The 18,849-nt window shown below is 43.9% G+C and overlaps 2 protein-coding genes across 2 annotated transcripts in view; both read right to left on the reverse strand.

Annotated features, from left to right (window-relative positions):
• Positions 1-7,466, reverse strand: part of LOC109871981 (cAMP-specific 3',5'-cyclic phosphodiesterase 4B-like) — a 121,035-nt gene extending 113,569 nt beyond the window's left edge. The window contains exon 1 of the mRNA XM_031807174.1: positions 7,178-7,466. The gene's annotated coding sequence lies outside the window, so the exon portion shown is untranslated. The remainder of the gene's footprint in view (positions 1-7,177) is intronic.
• A 4,511-nt stretch (positions 7,467-11,977) lies between these two features.
• LOC109882065 (leptin receptor gene-related protein) lies at positions 11,978-18,829 on the reverse strand. The gene is made up of 4 exons (XM_020474160.2): positions 18,511-18,829; positions 15,204-15,279; positions 14,744-14,930; positions 11,978-14,060 (listed from the first exon to the last, which is right to left on the reverse strand). The coding sequence occupies exons 1-4, from the start codon at positions 18,524-18,526 to the stop codon at positions 13,944-13,946; spliced, it is 396 nt and encodes a 131-aa protein (XP_020329749.1). The 5' UTR covers positions 18,527-18,829; the 3' UTR covers positions 11,978-13,943.
• Between the last annotated feature and the right edge of the window lie 20 nt (positions 18,830-18,849).

The following is an 18,849-nucleotide window of genomic DNA, read 5'->3' on the forward strand; positions in this document are numbered from 1 at the left end:
AGACAGACAGACAGACAACAGACAGACAGACGACAACAGACAGACAGACAGACAGACAGACAGAGCAGACAGACAGAACAGACAGACGACAGACAGACAGACAGACAGACAGACAGACAGACAGAACAGACAGACAGACAGACAGACAGACAGACAGACAGACAGACAGACAGACAGACAGACAGACAGACAGACAGACAGACAGACAGAAGACGACAGACAGACAGACAGACAGACAGACAGACAGACAGACAGACAGACAGACAGACAGACAGACAGACAGACAGACAGACAGACAGACAGACAGACAGACAGACAGACAGACAGACAGACAGACAGACAGACAGACAGACAGACAGACAGACAGACAGACAGACAGACAGACAGACAGACAGACAGACAGACAGACAGACAGACAGACAGACAGACAGACAGACAGACAGACAGACAGACAGACAGACAGACAGACAGACAGACAGACAGCACAGACAGACAGACAGACAGACAGACAGACAGACAGACAGACAGACAGACAGACAGACAGACAGACAGACAGACAGACAGACAGACAGACAGACAGACAGACAGACAGACAGACAGACAGACAGACAGACAGACAGACAGACAGACAGACAGACAGACAGACAGACAGACAGACAGACAGACAGACAGACAGACAGACAGACAGACAGACAGACAGACAGACAGACAGACAGACAGACAGACAGACAGACAGACAGACAGACAGACAGACAGACAGACAGACAGACAGACAGACAGACAGACAGACAGACAGACAGACAGACAGACAGACAGACAGACAGACAGACAGACAGACAGACAGACAGACAGACAGACAGACAGACAGACAGACAGACAGACAGACAGACAGACAGACAGACAGACAGACAGACAGACAGACAGACAGACAGACAGACAGACAGACAGACAGACAGACAGACAGACAGACAGACAGACAGACAGACAGACAGACAGACAGACAGACAGACAGACAGACAGACAGACAGACAGACAGACAGACAGACAGACAGACAGACAGACAGACAGACAGACGACAGACAGACAGACAGACAGACAGACAGACAGACAGACAGACAGACAGACAGACAGACAGAGACAGAACAAGACAGACAGACAGACAGACAGACAGACAGACAGACAGACAGACAGACAGACAGACAGACAGCGAGAGAGAGACACAAAGACAGACAGACAGACAGACAGACAGACAGACAGACAGACAGACAGACAGACAGACAGACAGACAGACAGACAGACAGACAGACAGAGAGCTACAGACAGCGAGAGAGAGACACAAAGACAGAGCGGGAAAGAGAGACAGAGAGACAGCCGTGTGTAGCAGCTGTGAGATGAGATAATGCTGGGCTACTGTATATGGCACAGCCTGGACAAGACAGACTACCCCAGGGCACTGCCAGAGATGCCAGGGTTGATAACTAGTTTTGGCCATGTTGGAACCAAATGTTCCATGACAATAAAATTGTAATTTACATCCTTAGTAAAATGTAATGATCTTTGAACTATGGGTGCCAAAATGGACAAACACTCAAACTGAGCTGTACATCTACAGAGCTCTGGGATGACTGACACTTGTCTCCTCCAAATGAGTCCCAAAGCAAGCCTATAGGATTGGCATGATTCCACATTCCCGATGACAATATATATATCTTTTTTAGGACATATAGTATGCCAGTTTTGGGATCTTTTTGGATTCATTTTCTGCAGTAGACCCATTGAGTACCCACACAAAGCATGTGCTTACTACCTGTCCTCTCTCGGCAAAGCTTTAATGTGCACAAAAATGTACAATCAAGATCACTTTATTGATCAATTACACACAAGGTCCAACTGAAATCTGACTTCGGCTTTTGATCCAACCCCTCCAACACACACAAAGAGAGAGAGATGCTGCCATACGGGCAGCTGTGTTGTGATGGGTTAAGTGCCTTGCTCAAGGGCACAATGGCATTGAGCATTTGATACCAGCGATCCTCCGGTTGCCAGCTCAATTCCAGACAGATTTTTCCCATCCGACTGGTATTTTGAACCGGAAACCCTCCGGGTGCTGGCTGGCTCGCCTCTCTACCCACTAGGCCACCAACTGCCCCCTTTTGTAGAGCACTTGTCTCTAAGACTATTGGCCATTAAACTTCTCCACCAACGGGAGAACAGTACAGTAGGGACTAATTCATCACAGGATTTTAGTGCTCTAACGCAGAGCGCTGTGGCTAAGTGACCCGGCCACCCGTCCACAGGAAAATCTAATTGCGCGGACACATTTATGATCTGGATGAGTTATCGTCTGATAGGAGAGCTGAATAAGCACAATAAAATCAGCATGGTAACTAAGTCTGTCACTGCCTAACACACATTTTTGATCTATCATATTGAGGGCAACCCATTAAAACTCCATTGAGGTATCACTGATTTAATATACTGACGGTGTAAGAACTTAGTCAATGACCTCCATTCAATGGTTGTGGACTGTGTTGCCTGACGGATTAAAACCCCTCCCGAGTCCCAGTGACAGACAGAGAAGTATAACGGAGGAATTGTCAACCGGGAGACAAAGGAAGGGGCAAGTCCCATGTGAATTTCACTAGGTGACATGTACTGAAATCAGGTCCGCGGCACCTCAAAATGTCTGCAGATGGGAACATAATGCAAAGTGCGGCATTGGCCGACCTACCACGCATCTATCAAAGCTTCAGCTATGCGAATCCATATGTGAATCAAATTTACAGTTGAAGTCGGAGGTTTACGTACACCTTAGCCAACTACATTTACAAACTCAGTTTTTCACAATTCCTGACATTTAATCAGAGTAAAAAATCCCTGTCTTAGGTCAGTCAGGATCCCCACTTTATTGTAAGAATGTGAAATGTCAGAATAATAGTAGAGAGAAATATTTATTTCAGCTTTTATTTCTTTCATCACATTCCCAGTGGGTAAGAAGTTTACATACACTCAATTAGTATTTGGTAGCATTGCCTTTAAACTGTTGAACTTGGGTCAAACGTTTCTGGTAGCCTTCCACAAGCTTCCCACAATAAGTGGGGTGAATTTTGGCCCATTCCTCCTGACAGAGCTGGTGGAACTGAGTCAGGTTTGTAGGCCTACTTGCTCGCACATGCTTCTCAGTTCTACACACACATGTTCTATAGGATTGAGGTCAGGGCTTTGTGATGGTCACTCCAATACCTTGACTTTGTTGTCCTTAAGCCCTTTTGCCACAACTTTGGAAGTATGCTTGGGGCCATTGTCCATTTGGAAGACCCATTTGCAACCAAGCTTTAACTTCCTGACTGATGTCTTGAGATGTTGCTTCAATATAGCCACATCCTTTTCTTCCCTCATGATGCCATCTATTTTGTGAAGTGCACCAGTCCCTCCTGCAGCAAAGCACCCCCACAACATGATGTTGCCACCCCCGTGCTTCACGGTTGGGATGGTGTTCTTCGGCGTGCAAGCCTCCCCCTTGTTCCTCCAAAAATAACGATGGTCATTAAGGCCAAACAGTTCTATTTTTGTTTCATCAGACCAGAGGACAATTCGCCAAAAAGTACGATCTTTGTCCCCATGTGCAGTTGAAAACCGTAGTCTGGCTTTTTTTATGGCGGTTTTGGAGCACTGGCTTCTTCCTTGCTGAGCGGCCTTTCAGGTTATGTCGATATAGGACTCATTTTACTGTGGATATAGATACTTTTGTACCCGTTTCCTCCAGCATCTTCACAAGGTCCTTTGCTGTTGTTCTGGGATTGATTTGCACTTTTTGCACCAAAGTACGTTCATCTCTAGGAGACAGAACGCATCTCCTTCCTGAGTGGTATGATGGCTGCGTGGTCCCATGGTGTTTATACTTGCGTACTATTGTTTGTACAGATGAACGTGGTATCTTCAGGTGTTTGGAAATTGCTCCCAAGGATGAACAAGACTTGTGGAGGTCCACAATTTTTTTTCTGTGGTCTTGGCTGATTTCTTTTGATTTTCCCATGCCAAGCAAAGAGACACTGAGTTTGAAGGTAGGCCTTGAAATACATCCACAGGTACACCTCCAATTGACTCAAATGATGTCAATTAGCCTTTCAGAAAAAAATACATTCTAAAGCTATGACATCATTTTCTAGAATTTTCCAAGCTGTTTAAAGGCACAGTCAACTTAGTGTATGTAAACTTCTGACCCACTGGAATTGTGATACAGTGAATTATAAGTGAAATGATCTGTTTGTAAAAACAATTGTTGGAAAAATTACATGTCATACACAAAGTAGATGTCCTAACCGACTTGCCAAAACTATAGTTTATTAACAAGATATTTGTGGAGTGGTTGATAAGCTAGTTTTAGTGACTAAGTGTATGTAAACTTCCGACTACAACTGTACCATAGATGGCCTTTAGGCAAAGTCCAAAAACATATTCCCTCTGTGCATATATTTTGATACGTCAAAAGGCACCGCACACTATGATGCTTCAGCTCCAGCAGCCACAGACTTTATATTTCATATCAGAGACCAGCCTGAGACGGAGTGGGGATCTGGGATTTAATTTTCACTCCCCTGATTTAGGGCTGGGACTATGACCTTATAACCGACGGTAATGGATGAAGACCAGGGCTGGGACTATGACCTTATAACCGACGGTTATGGATGAAGACCAGGGCTCTAGCCTTTTTGGGGCCCTAAGCTGAAACATGGACTCTTTAACAAAGTGATGAAACTTTGTTGCTCCTTTCTGAAACAAGCAAACGAGTTTTGCACTAGCACACATATAAATAGAATGGATAGAATGGATAGAATGGGTAGAATGGATAGAATGGATAGAATGGATAGAATGGGCTTGGAAGTTGGAACCTCTAACCCGCGTTTTGAATGGTTAACTCATGGGTACAGTGCATTCGGAAAGTATTCAGACCCCTTGACTTGATCCACATTTTGTTACGTTACAGCCTTATTCTAAAACAGATTAAAATAAATAAATACAAAATCTACTGAATCTACACACAATTCCCCTTAATGACAGGGCAAAAACAGTTTTTTCAAAATGTTTGCAAATTTATTTAGAAAAAGTATTCAGACCCTTTACTCAGTACTTTGTTGAAGCACCGATGGCAGCGATTACAGCCTCGAGTCTTCTTCTTCCTATTCACATTGACGGAGCTGACGAGGAGCGGGCCGAGAGCTTCAAGTTCCTCAGTGTCCACATCACTAAGGATCTGTCATGTTCCAAACACACCAGCACAGTCGTGAAGAGGACACGACAACACCTTTTCTCACTCAGGAGGCTGAAAAGAGCCCTCAGATCCTTAAAAACATATACAGCTGAGCCATTGAGAGCATCTTGACTGGCTGCATCACCGCTTTGTTATGGCACCTGCTTAGCAGCCGACGCAGGGCTCTAGATGCAGGGGTGGACTACTCCAGTCCTCGGGGGCCTGATTGGTGTCACTTTTTCTCCATCCCTAGAAAACACAGCTGATTAAACTGATTACATTCTAAACTGAAGATCATGATTAGTTGATTATTGGAGTCAGGTGTGTTAGCTGGAGCAAAACTGTGACACCAATCAGGCCCCCAAGGACTGAAATTGCCCACCCCTATGGCTAGAGGGTAGTGTGTGCGGACCAGTACATCACTGGGGCCGAACCTGCCATCCAGGACATCAATACCAGGCGGTGTCTTTAGACACCCAAGTCATTAGACTGTACTGCTACAGCACGGCAAGCTGTACTGATGCACCAAGTCTGGTATCAACAGGACCCTGAACAGCTTCTACCCCTTATGCGATAATACTGCTAAATAGTTAGTCTGGGTCGCTATTTGGTTAACTATTTAACTATCTGCATTGGCCCTTTTTGCACTAAATTTTGAGACTCGTCAAATACCCTGCTGCTGCTACAGTTAATTTTCTGTCACTTTAATCCTAGTTATATGTACATATCTACCTCCATTACCTCGTAGCCATGCACATCAACTTGGTACTGGTACCTCTTCTATATAGTCATCATTACTCATTGTGTATCTATTGTTACTTTCATTATTACGTGTTTTACTTATCTATTATTTCTCTATTCTCTTTCTCTCTGCATTGTTGGGCAGGGCCTTAGGTAAGCATTTCCCTGTTCGTCCACATCTGTAGTTTATGAAGTATAAAATTGGATTTGACCTTGTGTGTGTTATACAGAGAGATACACCCTTCTCCATCACTTTAGGGTAACTGCCTAAATGAGGGATACAAAGTATATTGAAAGCAGGTGCTTCCACACAGGTGTGTTTCCTGAGATAATCTAGCAATTAACATCGCAACATGGCTATGTGTAAAAATGCTGTCTGGATAGACCATTATTTTGGCTATGCCCACATGACTGCCGACTCGGGGCATTGACTGGTTTGATGCGCATGAAAACCATATGGCCGTCTCAGTCACCAGAGCTCAACCCAATTGAACACTTTCCCCCACCATCAACAAAACACCAGACGATGGACTTTCTTGTCGCATCCCTCCAATAGAGTTCCAGTGGAACCTATGCCAAGGTGCATTGAAGCTGTTCTGGCTCGTGGTGGCACAACGCCCTATAAAGACTCGGTTTGTTTTCCCTTTATTTTGGTAGTTATTTTTACCCTTCAATAAACTTGGCTTCTCTCATTAGTTTAACCTAATGTTCGCATACTCAGTGAAAGGCACAGATGTACGCTGTTTTAGGTGAAAGCGTTGTGCAAAACAGACAACCTAGTAACCTACACAAGATTATGGGATGAGATGAACAGAAAGCAGTCCTCAAACTATCTATTTGAGATGTTAGCATACCTAGGCTACACTGTAGCAACTTCTAATTTATCCACACCTTGGTAATAGTCGAATGCAAGATGACATTTGTTACCACCGGGCAACATCTACGTGGAAAAACTAACAACGTGGGGTGCATGGACGACAACTACAGGTTTCTGGACTTGAAAGGGACAACATGGGTGAGTTAATGGTTTAGAATATATATTATTAGATAAGGTAGACAGGCCTACGTACAGCTACGTCTATGATATGTTAAAATCATCCTCAGCCCCTCGAACAAAAGCGAACCCCCCCCCCCCCCCCCCACACACACACACACACAAAAAAAACAAAGTAGAAGACGCCTTACCCGGAGAGACGTCCACTTTATAAGATGACTTTAGTGCATTTATGAACATACGGTCCGGTCTCTGTTAACCGTCTTGACTTCAGCGCACTATCCTATGTGCTCCGTCGCGTTGTTCTCTCTATTCGCGGTGGATTTTGGTCGCTCTCAGGACCTATTTAGCTATGATGCAGACTACAGACGAAACACACCCCTGAATCCCACTCGCTCTCTCTGGCGGTTGCCCGTCCTTCTCCTCTCGCTCTCTCTGACCGTTGCCCGTGCTTCCCCTCTCGCTCTCTCTGACCGTTGCCCGTGCTTCCCCTCTCGCTCTCTCTGACCGTTGCCCGTGCTTCCCCTCTCGCTCTCTCTGACCGTTGCCCGTGCTTCCCCTCTCGCTCTCTCTGACCGTTGCCCGTGCTTCCCCTCTCGCTCTCTCTGACCGTTGCCCGTGCTTCCCCTCTCGCTCTCTCTGACCGTTGCCCGTGCTTCCCCTCTCGCTCTCTCTGACTGTTGCCCGTGCTTCCCCACTCGCGCTCTCTGTTGTTGTTGACAAGCGTCGCTCTCTGTTGTTGTTGACAAGCGTCGCTCTCTCCCTCCCTCTTTTAGTGTTGATGCTGGCCAGCCGACAGAAGAAATTACACCAAACTGACATCATCAGCATTCATGAATGTGATAGGTTCTCAGTCAATCCAGCTGCCATCCACCCAGGCTATTAAAAATATCCTGCAGTCACTATACTGCATTAGCCATCCCACATAGCAGGGCCACCCAGTGTCCTAACCTTCCCTGCATATCTCACCTCATCTAGATTGCTGAGTTTTTGGATCCAGCAGAGGCCACTGGCCAGGATATCTTGACAACTCTAAAGACATGCACCTCCATTGTAACTGTTGGGCAGCCAGCTGTGAGCGCTACAGGGTGGATTTTCCCCCAGGTGCAGATCTAGGATCAGCTTCCCCTGCCCCTGCCCCAAATCCTAACCTTAACCATTAGTTGGAGAAATACAAAACTGACCCAAGATCTGTGTCTAGGGGCAACTTCACCCTACTCCAAAGGCAGGCGCCTGCATGGTAACTGTGAGCACTGGCTATAACCATCTGTTTATACCGTTTGAGGAGTTATGATGTTCAAGGCTAGGGCCGGTGCAAACCGTTTTGACTTCTATGCTGTTGCCAGGCAACAGTTGTCCCAGGTGCCAATGATGAATGGTCTTTCCAGGGCCCCTTCTTTTTCATCCTACCGTCATCCTACTCCCTGACCTATATAGTACCCGTCAATCACATATGTACAGGCACGCACGACACACACACACACACATACAAACATGTACGCTCACACACACAGTATATCATTGTGTCATTGATATCTGCCTCAGAGGCTCCTCAAGTCTGAAAAGCCTGATGACCAGAATCGTATGGGCTCAGGGTCAACTATCACAACTTACTGAAGTTTATGCTTGACGTATACAAACCCCATCCGGCCTTACAGCTTTGAATTGCTCCATGACTGCATCCCAAACGGCATCGTGTTCCCCATATACAGTAGTGCACTGCTTTTGACCAAAGCCCTCATGGAGGTATTCACAGCTTCCAGGCCAGATGGGGTTAGCACCTCTGACAAATCAACAGTATATTGCTTTATCTGACCCTGGTAAACTCCATCATGATGCCTTAAATCATTCATCCAACTGCACCTTCATCTCTTTTACACACACACACACACACACTCTCATACAGTTTCTCTACTACCTCTCACACACACACACACATCTCTCTTTCTCTCCTAGTCTCCTCTCTCTCTCTCTCTCTCTCTGACAGAACAAAATGGATATCGTGAACACAGCCACCAGTCAAGTTCCACCCTACATCAATGTTTCCCAACCAAATAAGGACATGTCTGTCTGATAATACAATCCCTCGATCCTGCGTCATCACACTCTCCCATTCACAGCCCAATGCATCCTACAAATCAATGACATGCCAATTCTGATAAACCCAAAGCACAGTGACATGTGTCATTAAATCTCCTTTTGTCTTCTTAAATGTTGCTAAAACACAAAGACAGCCTGAAATAAAACAGCCATTGATTTCTATCTAATTAAATAAGCATTAAACATGTAATCATGTTTCTGTTACCTCGTTGGTGAATTGAATTGGCATTGAATTCGTTATGTAAATAAGTTGAATTGTGCCTCCAGGACATCTGTGTGTTTGAGGAAGATTATAAAGGACTGGAGCCACAGACTTTTCACTGTTACCATCTGCCGAGCGGTATTGGAGCATTGGGTCTCGGACGAACAGGCTCCGAGACAGCTTCTACCGCCAGGCCATCAGACTGCTGAACAGCTAACCCTAGCTGTCTCCCTGCACAGACATGCACCTTAGACCCTAGCTGTCTCCCTGCGCAGACATGCACCTTAGACCCTAGCTGTCTCCCTGTGCAGACATGCACCTTAGACCCTAGCTGTCTCCCTGCACAGACATGCACCTTAGACCCTAGCTGTCTCCCTGCGCAGACATGCACCTTAGACCCTAGCTCTCTCCCTACGCAGACATGCACCTTAGAGCCTAGCTGTCTCCCTACGCAGACATGCACCTTAGAGCCTAGCTGTCTCCCTGCGCAGACATGCACCTTAGACCCTAGCTGTCTCCCTGCGCAGACATCCACCTTAGAGCCTAGCTGTCTCCCTGCGCAGACATGCACCTTAGACCCTAGCTGTCTCTCTGCGCAGACATGCACCTTAGAGCCTAGCTGTCTCCCTGCGCAGACATGCACCTTAGAGCCTAGCTGTCTCCCTGCGCAGACATGCACCTTAGAGCCTAGCTGTCTCCCTGCGCAGACATGCACCTTAGAGCCTAGCTGTCTGCCTGCGCAGACATGCACCTTAGAGCCTAGCTGTCTCCCTGCGCAGACATGCACCTTAGACCCTAGCTGTCTCCCTGCGCAGACATGCACCTTAGAACCTAGCTGTACCTTAGAACCTAGCTGTACCTTAGAACCTAGCTGCACCTTAGAACCTAGCTGTACCTTAGAACCTAGCTGTACCTTAGAACCTAGCTGCACCTTGTTCATTATCTGTTCTGAGTATCCTATTGTTCATGGTCTGTTCTGTGTATCCTATTGTTCATGGTCTGTTCTATATATCCTATTGTTCATGGTCTGTTCTATATATCCTATTGTTCATGGTCTGTTCTGTGTATCCTATTGTTCATGGTCTGTTCTGTGTATCCTATTGTTCATGGTCTGTTCTATATATCCTATTGTTCATGGTCTGTTCTGTGTATCCTATTGTTCATGGTCTGTTCTGTGTATCCTATTGTTCATGGTCTGTTCTGTGTATCCTATTGTTCATGGTCTGTTCTGTGTATCCTATTGTTCATGGTCTGTTCTATATATCCTATTGTTCATGGTCTGTTCTGTGTATCCTATTGTTCATGGTCTGTTCTGTGTATCCTATTGTTCATGGTCTGTTCTGTGTATCCTATTGTTCATGGTCTGTTCTATATATCCTATTGTTCATGGTCTGTTCTGTGTATCCTATTGTTCATGGTCTGTTCTGTGTATCCTATTGTTCATGGTCTGTTCTGTGTATCCTATTGTTCATGGTCTGTTCTGTGTATCCTATTGTTCATGGTCTGTTCTGTGTATCCTATTGTTCATGGTCTGTTCTGTGTATCCTATTGTTCATGGTCTGTTCTATATATCCTATTGTTCATGGTCTGTTCTGTGTATCCTATTGTTCATGGTCTGTTCTGTGTATCCTATTGTTCATGGTCTGTTCTGTGTATCCTATTGTTCATGGTCTGTTCTGTGTATCCTATTGTTCATGGTCTGTTCTGTGTATCCTATTGTTCATGGTCTGTTCTGTGTATCCTATTGTTCATGGTCTGTTCTGTGTATCCTATTGTTCATGGTCTGTTCTGTGTATCCTATTGTTCATGGTCTGTTCTGTGTATCCTATTGTTCATGGTCTGTTCTGTGTATCCTATTGTTCATGGTCTATTCTGCAAATCCATTCACAATCTATTCTGTATATTGTATTGTGTACTAAGCATACTACATCTTCTATTACGTGTCATTTTGTATTTGACCTATTAATGTTGATTATTGTACTGCAATGTTGAGGGAACTAGCACACAAGCATTTCCCTGCACCTTTTATACCTGCTGTAAACTGTGTACATGACAAAAAAAATGGATTTGATTGAAAGGTTAAGTCTATTTGTGATGTCTCATACTAAAGAAAAACCATGTTTAGACCTATCATCTGAATTTAGGGTCAGGCTCCAATTGGTTAGTCTCCAAATAACATCCTCCCTCCCTCTGTCTCTTTATGTATCCCTCTCCAGCTCTCTCTCCCATGGGGAGCTCTTCAGAGATTTCTCCAGTCATTATGGCTGCTGTGTAAATCCAGGAGTCTACTAAAATGCTCCATCCATGAATAATACTCAGGGAATGGCCATGGTAAACCGATACAATGATTCTGTATAGAAATATATTCTGTGGTTGACTACAACAACTAAAAGTGTCAAGTGATCTAGTTAAATCAGCATATCACTCAATTTGTTAAATGTTGCATACAGTACAACAATCTCAGAAGAAACTAACAACTGTACCATTATTAATACGTCTAAGTATATCTGATTCAGTAATACGTTTTCCTAAAATGGATCTCTTTACTTAACCAAGTCTCCTGTGTGACCGTGCCAGCAAACTGCACTTGTGTTGTGGTCTTTCTGTCCCAATGCTCTCTCCCTCTCCTTTGTGATGTAAAACGGCAAAAATATTGGACTCAAAAAATGGCCATTTAAATATTGACATATTAAAAAATATATATATATAATATTTTATTTCAATAGTGTTTTAATTAATGTTAGAAAACAGACTGTATAGTTTGTCAGGAGTTTAAATGCAGGTCTCTAGTGCCCTCTAGTGTTTTAAAAGTGATGTGTTAAGTTTCGAGTTGACGCCTACAGTACATGTGCAACATCGAAGGCGTCATAATGAACGATCGCTCTTCAAACAATGTTTATATTCATGAGATAAGATCATGAATAGAAATGTTAAATATGTTTTTCTTTGGTGGGTGAGTATATTTGTCCTATTACACATGCACAAGTGTATCAATTATACACACGAGTGAAATGGAAAGTCATGTTCTGTTGTTGTTGTTGCATATGACCACTCTCTCTGAAACACCCTTCAATAGACCCTTCAGTGAAAATAAGACATTGATTGGAAGTAGGCCTACTTCATACTTAGTGATTGCATGTTGCTAAAGCTAAGTATAAAGTAGTTTGGTTACATCTGGTCACTAATGTACTATATATATTCTCAGGCTTTACCAGTACCGAATATAAAAAGTGACTTTTATAAGTTATATTAAAATGTTTTTGAATAAGTAAAAAAAATTGCGATTTAACAGGCACTTGTCAATTAGTTGGGTGAATAGAAATGTGGACACTTCATTTGAACACAAACAGACCTGGTCTACAAAACACAAAATATATAGTGTTTACATTCCATGTGTGAAATCAACATTCGTGTACTAATGTAGACAATGATTCACAAACCCTTATGTTAGCCTCTGTCGTCAGTGAAGACAACCAGCTTATAAATGGCATAACAAATGTTGTTTTCATAATGAATATGAACTGTGTGTTTCATAATCGTAGACACATCAGAAACCTTAGTGGGGGGAATGAATCATGTCTACCTTATTTTCTTAAAATGGCCTTTGGTATTGGTGGAAACATTTGCAGAAGGGCAACATGTTGAAAACAACAAACAGACAGAAACCTTGACCTGGTTATGAAGTCATACCCAAAGTGATCATATGAAATAGATACATACAAACAAACAAAAAGGTACACACGCAATCCGCTGTAAGAATGAGTAGATCCTTTGAAATGCTTAAATAAGATTTCCACAAACAAACAGAATATACTCCCTAAATGAAGTGGAAACAGACGGCGTAGTGGTGATTACAACAAATCATTCAACAGTATCCCTCATAACACACGTACAAGTTATTATTATCCTTCAACTAGCATCTGGCTTTATAGATATGAATGTAGAGAGGTGGTCCTTGTCCAGAAACAACCACTCTAGCCCTAGACACTTGTGTAGATGTTAAAAGAACATTTCCCCTTGGTGATATTTCACCACATGCTTACACTTATCCAGTCTTCTCACTGAGATCAACAAGTTCCTAGGGAGGGGCTCGGGGGGGGGGGGGGTTCAATGACTCTCCCTCAGCATAGGGGACAGGTAAGGCAAAAAAAGGTTGAAGAGAATATTGGAGCAAATACTATAAGAAAAACTGATCAGGTATCTGTGGAGGAAAAAAAGGACAGACATCGCAGTGTCCATTAACATCCCAGACACCCTGTTTAGTGCCACCCCCTCCTCACTAACCAGGAGTGCTACCCCCTTTCTCATAGGACATTAAATAGTCAGCATCAGCTTCTTAAAACGTCAGTTAGTAGCGACGTTAGGCCGTAGTAGCTTTTTGGTTTATCATATGTCGTCCACCACTGTAACCTTGTTGTTAATAACAGGAATGACTGACTCCCTTCGTCTCTGTGTCCCAATCGATCCCTAGACCCTACACCCTATGCACTTTTAGAGATCAGAGTAGATTTGATTGGTTTAAACAATATGGTGAAACTTCCACCTAGCCTATCAGAGGGCAAGGTGAAGCTACTACCATATTGCTTGCACCGGTCAAATCCATAGGGCGTAGGGTCTAGGGGTCCATTTGGGATGATACCAGAGATCCAGACGGTCTACCACTGCTCCCAGCTGAAGTCGTCTCCCCCGCCGAACACCAGGAAGAAGCCCAGGATGGTCAGGAAGATGACAGCGTTGCCAGCCATCACCAGGCCACAGGCCCCCCACTGGATCTGTAAGAGAACAGGCCCATGTTTATTAGGCACCAGACAGAATTAAAAAGGGAGGGACTTCCTGGACCTGTCCAATGACAAAAATGGCCTTTTACACACCCCCCCCCACCGCAAAATGTTGTCAAACGTTTTTCTGTTGCGTGACGTTATGAACAAAACCTAGATAGAGCACAACCAGTGACTGTGTCTTATAAATTTGATTTATTAGATGTTAACTACAGCTCTGCTAACAAGTAATATATGTGTAGTGTTTTCCCTTTATTTAACTAGGCAAGTCAGTTAAGAACGAATTCTTATTTACAATGGTGCCCTACACCGGCCAAACCCGGACGACGCTGGGCCAATTGTGCACGGCCCTATGGGACTCCCAATCACATCCGGTTGTGATACATCCTGGAATCGAACCAGGGTATGTAGTGATGCCTCTACCAGTGCCTTAGACCGCTGCACCACTCGGGAGCCACTTTCAGTTACCTTAGCTATTATTGGGTATCATCAGGACTCGTATCAGCATCTACCATTCACAACTACATTAATTCTAGGATCAGCTTCACCTACCCAAGTCATTATGACCATTATGAGCATCAACACTTAAACTGATCCTAAATCAGCTTATAATGACATAAGCAACTAAAGTGACACATGACAGTCATTGGCCATTGACAATATTAGGCAGGACTCACTAATGCAACCCGGGCCAGTATGATGGGAAGCCCGAACGCAGACACCACAATGCCCGTAGTGAAGAAGCATGCCAGCTCTCTGCATGCGTTGCTGGCTGCATCACTGTCATCACTGAGCCTTCTGGATATGAAGGTGGGGATAGGAGACAGTATGTAGAAGATGAGGACGAAGAGAGGCCAGTACACCCTGAGAAAACAATGAAAACAAAACCGGTTCAAATCAGTTGTGGTCATATTCATTTAATTATCAGAGACGCAGAACATAACACCCCTTGCCGGTTTTGAACCTGGGTCACCCAGCCCATATGGAAACACACTAACCACTGCTCTGATAGGGTTAACCACCTTGGAGAAAATCGGGACACATTGCATCAGAGTTAGCTACACCACTAACTTCCATATGTGGTCCCATTTAACAAGTGTCTTCACAGATTTCAGAGGTAAAGGGGCAAATACATACCCATACTGCTCCAGTGCACAGCCCAACAGCAGGAAAGTCAAGCCAATAGCTCCACTGAAGGACAAGCCAACCAGCGCTATAGGACGACAGAAACAGAGATGGTGAGACAGTTGTCACTTTTACAGACAGGGTTCTTACTGGCTATCCAGCAAAGATGGATCCTAGTCAGTAGTCTACTCACTCTAAGCAGCATGGATCCTAGTCAGTAGTCTACTCACTCTAAGCAGCATGGATCCTAGTCAGTAGTCTACTCACTCTAAGCAGCATGGATCCTAGTCAGTAGTCTACTCACTCTAAGCAGCCAAATGTCCCATCCAAATAAATACTCAACTACAACAACAAAAAGGTAGCATGCAACTTATAACAGTGTATTATGCAACTAGTAATAAGGTTCTGTCATCATGAACGTAAATAAAAGGATAAATGGAATTTACACAATTAAGTTACATTTTGGTCGACCGTTTGCAGTGTGGATTGCCTTCACTGACAATGATATACACTACCGTTCAAAAGTAACACTTAGAAATGTCCTTGTTTTTGAAAGAAAAGCAAATTTTGTCCATTAAAATAACATAAAATTGATTAGAAATACAGTGCTGACATTGTTAACGACCATTGTAGTTGGAAACGGCTGATTTTTTATGGAATATCTACATAGACGTACAGAGGCCCATTATCAGCAACCATCCCTCCTGTGTTCCAATGGCACGTTGTGTTAGCTAATCCAAGTTTATCATTTTAAAAGGCTAATTGATCATTAGAAAACCCTTTTGCAATTATGTTAGCACAGCTGAAAACTGTTGTTCTGATAAAGAAGCAATAAAACTGGCCTTTAGACTAGTTGAGTATCTGGAGCATCAGCATTTGTGGGTTTGATTACAGGCTCAAAATGGCCAGAAACAAAGAACTTTCTTCTGAAACTCATCAGTCTATTCTTGTTCTGAGAAATGAAGGCTATTCCATGAGAGAAATTGCCAAGAAACTGAAGATCTGTTACAACGCTGTGTACTACTCCCTTTACAGAACAGTGCAAACTGTCTCTAACCAGAATAGAAAGAGGAGTGGGAGGCCCCGGTGAACAACTGAGCTAGAGGACAATTAGTCCTAGTACATTAGTGTCTAGTTTGAGAAACAGACACCTCAAGTCCTCAAAATCTTCAATTTCCAGCTACAATAGTCATTTACAACGTCTACACTGTATTTCTGATCAATTTGATGTTATTTTAAAAATGGGGAGAAAAAGTGCTTTTCTTTCAAATACAAGGACATTTATAAGTGACTCCAAACTTTTGAACAGTAGTGAATGATATAGTTTATTGTCCACATGAATAGACAAATACATAGAATCAATTGAGAATAACACCCCATCATACACCCCTTCCCACCCACAGAAAAAGTGAATATGTTCACGCCAGGCAAGGCTGTGACTAGGTGGCCACATGATGAAGCCATACAGGCCAGGCTCCAGTCTGTCACTGCCGTCTCCCCTGCTCTCACGCCTCGAACACACCGACAGTGTCACTGCAGTCTCCCCTGCTCTCACGCCTCGAACACACCGACAGTGTCACTGCCGTCTCCCCTGCTCTCACGCCTCGAACACACCGACAGTGTCACTGCCGTCTCCCCTGCTCTCACGCCTCGAACACACCGACAGTGTCACTGCCGTCTCCCCTGCTCTCACGCCTCGAACACACCGACAGTGTCACTGCCGTCTCCCCTGCTCTCACGCCTCGAACACACCGACAGTGTCACTGCCGTCTCCCCTGCTCTCACGCCTCGAACACACCGACAGTGTCACTGCTCTCCCCTGCTCTTACGCCTCGAACACACCGACAGTGTCACTGCTCTTACGCCTCGAACACACCGACAGTGTCACTGCTCTTACGCCTCGAACACACCGACAGCGTCATAGCATTTTGGTAAACCGGAACTACATTCATTTTCAATGTAACGCTGCGTTTGACATTCAGCATTGCGTTGCAGAGGCAGTTGCTGTGTGTTCTGTGTGGTGCATACAGTATGTTGGATTTATCGAATGTATGCGTCAAACTGTATGTGTAGACGGCTTGACAGAAATGGTAGTCGAAGGTGAATATTTAACTTCTGCTGCACACATCAAGAAGATGCTGCCTACTATTTCCCTGAGTGGCGCAGCGGTCTAAAGGCACTGCATATCAGTGCTGGAGGAATCACTACAGACCCCGGTTCGATTCCAGGCTGTATCACAAAGGGCCGTGATTGGGAGTACCATAGGGCAGCGCACAATTGGCCCAATGTTGTCCGGGTTAGGCCGTCATTGTAAATAAGAATTTGTTCTTAACTGCCTTGCCTAGTTAAATAGAGGTTAAATAAAATCCAACTCTATGAGTAGACGGCTTGAAAGAAACGGAAGGTGAATGTGGAACTTTTGCTGGATACATATCCTGATGTGGCTGCGTGCTACTTTGCGTAAAAACACTGTAGGTGTGTTACAAGCATGACGCATAAATCCAACATATGCACAACACAGAACGCACTGCAACGCAATGCTGTAAGGCATACGCAGCGTTCCATTTGAAATGAAATGTACAAAAATGTAAACACTGTCGGTGTGATCGAGATGTTTTTCGAACACACCGATAGCGTCATTGCGCAAAATAGCACGCTTCATCTTTATGTATGCAACAAAAGTTCAACATTCACCTTCTGCTACCATTTCTATCAAGCAGTTTACGCAGACAGTTTGACGCATACATTCGATAAATCAACGTATGCACCACAACGGCATCTGACAGCAATACTGGAAGGAAAACGCAGCGTTTCAATGGAAATGTATGTCATTATGGTGTCGGTGTGTTCGAAGCGAGCCTGCATTTGTTGCGAACTCTCAAGTAGCCAAACAACTCGTACTTGAGTCTTAATTGTGGGGAAATACACAAGCACATTGTATAATTATGTTATATTGCAATACTTGATAACACATTAACATGTCAATGTGACAGTGTACGCCACGGCAACGTATCATAACAAAGCAAAAGTTATACGTGACACCATAACAAGGATAATTTTTAATTAACGTCAGATTTTACTTTTTGTAGCAGGTTTGGGGAATAGGGCTAAGGTTAGGAAAAGGGTAAAGGTTAGCTAAAATAAAAATCTACTTTTGACGTTAATTTGACAAAAGCTATATCCCTTCTAGCCAATACCCATAATAAGTGTTCGTAGCATACGTGGAATCGATACAATGTTGCACTTGGCTTGCCAGTGGCGGGGAGAAAACGTTTATGGAAACAAGAGAGTTGTGTAGAACAAGTATCAATCAATTTACCTTTAATACCCGCCATTGTCTTATGTCTGAAATTGTCAATTTCTCTTCTTTGTGCTTGGTTTGTTCGTAAACGACTTCCTACTTCCTCCTTCGAACTTTTTATTTGCACCAGCTGACTTTCTTAAAGGAGCCATTTGTTCTCTCTGCGTTTAGTCTACTTTTCCATTTCCACTGTATTTATATTACACAATGTTATTATTGAGCTCAGCTACGGAATGTTCTTGACACCTACTGGGCAAAATATTCCTTGCTGTAAAATTGCTCCTGAATTGAAGTATTTCATCGTAACTAATTGAAATAGCCTGGTAGTAGTAGTACACGGGTTCATTCTGTTTCCGC

Source organism: Oncorhynchus kisutch, linkage group LG27, assembly GCF_002021735.2.
Source record: "Oncorhynchus kisutch isolate 150728-3 linkage group LG27, Okis_V2, whole genome shotgun sequence".
NCBI lineage: Eukaryota > Metazoa > Chordata > Actinopteri > Salmoniformes > Salmonidae > Oncorhynchus > Oncorhynchus kisutch.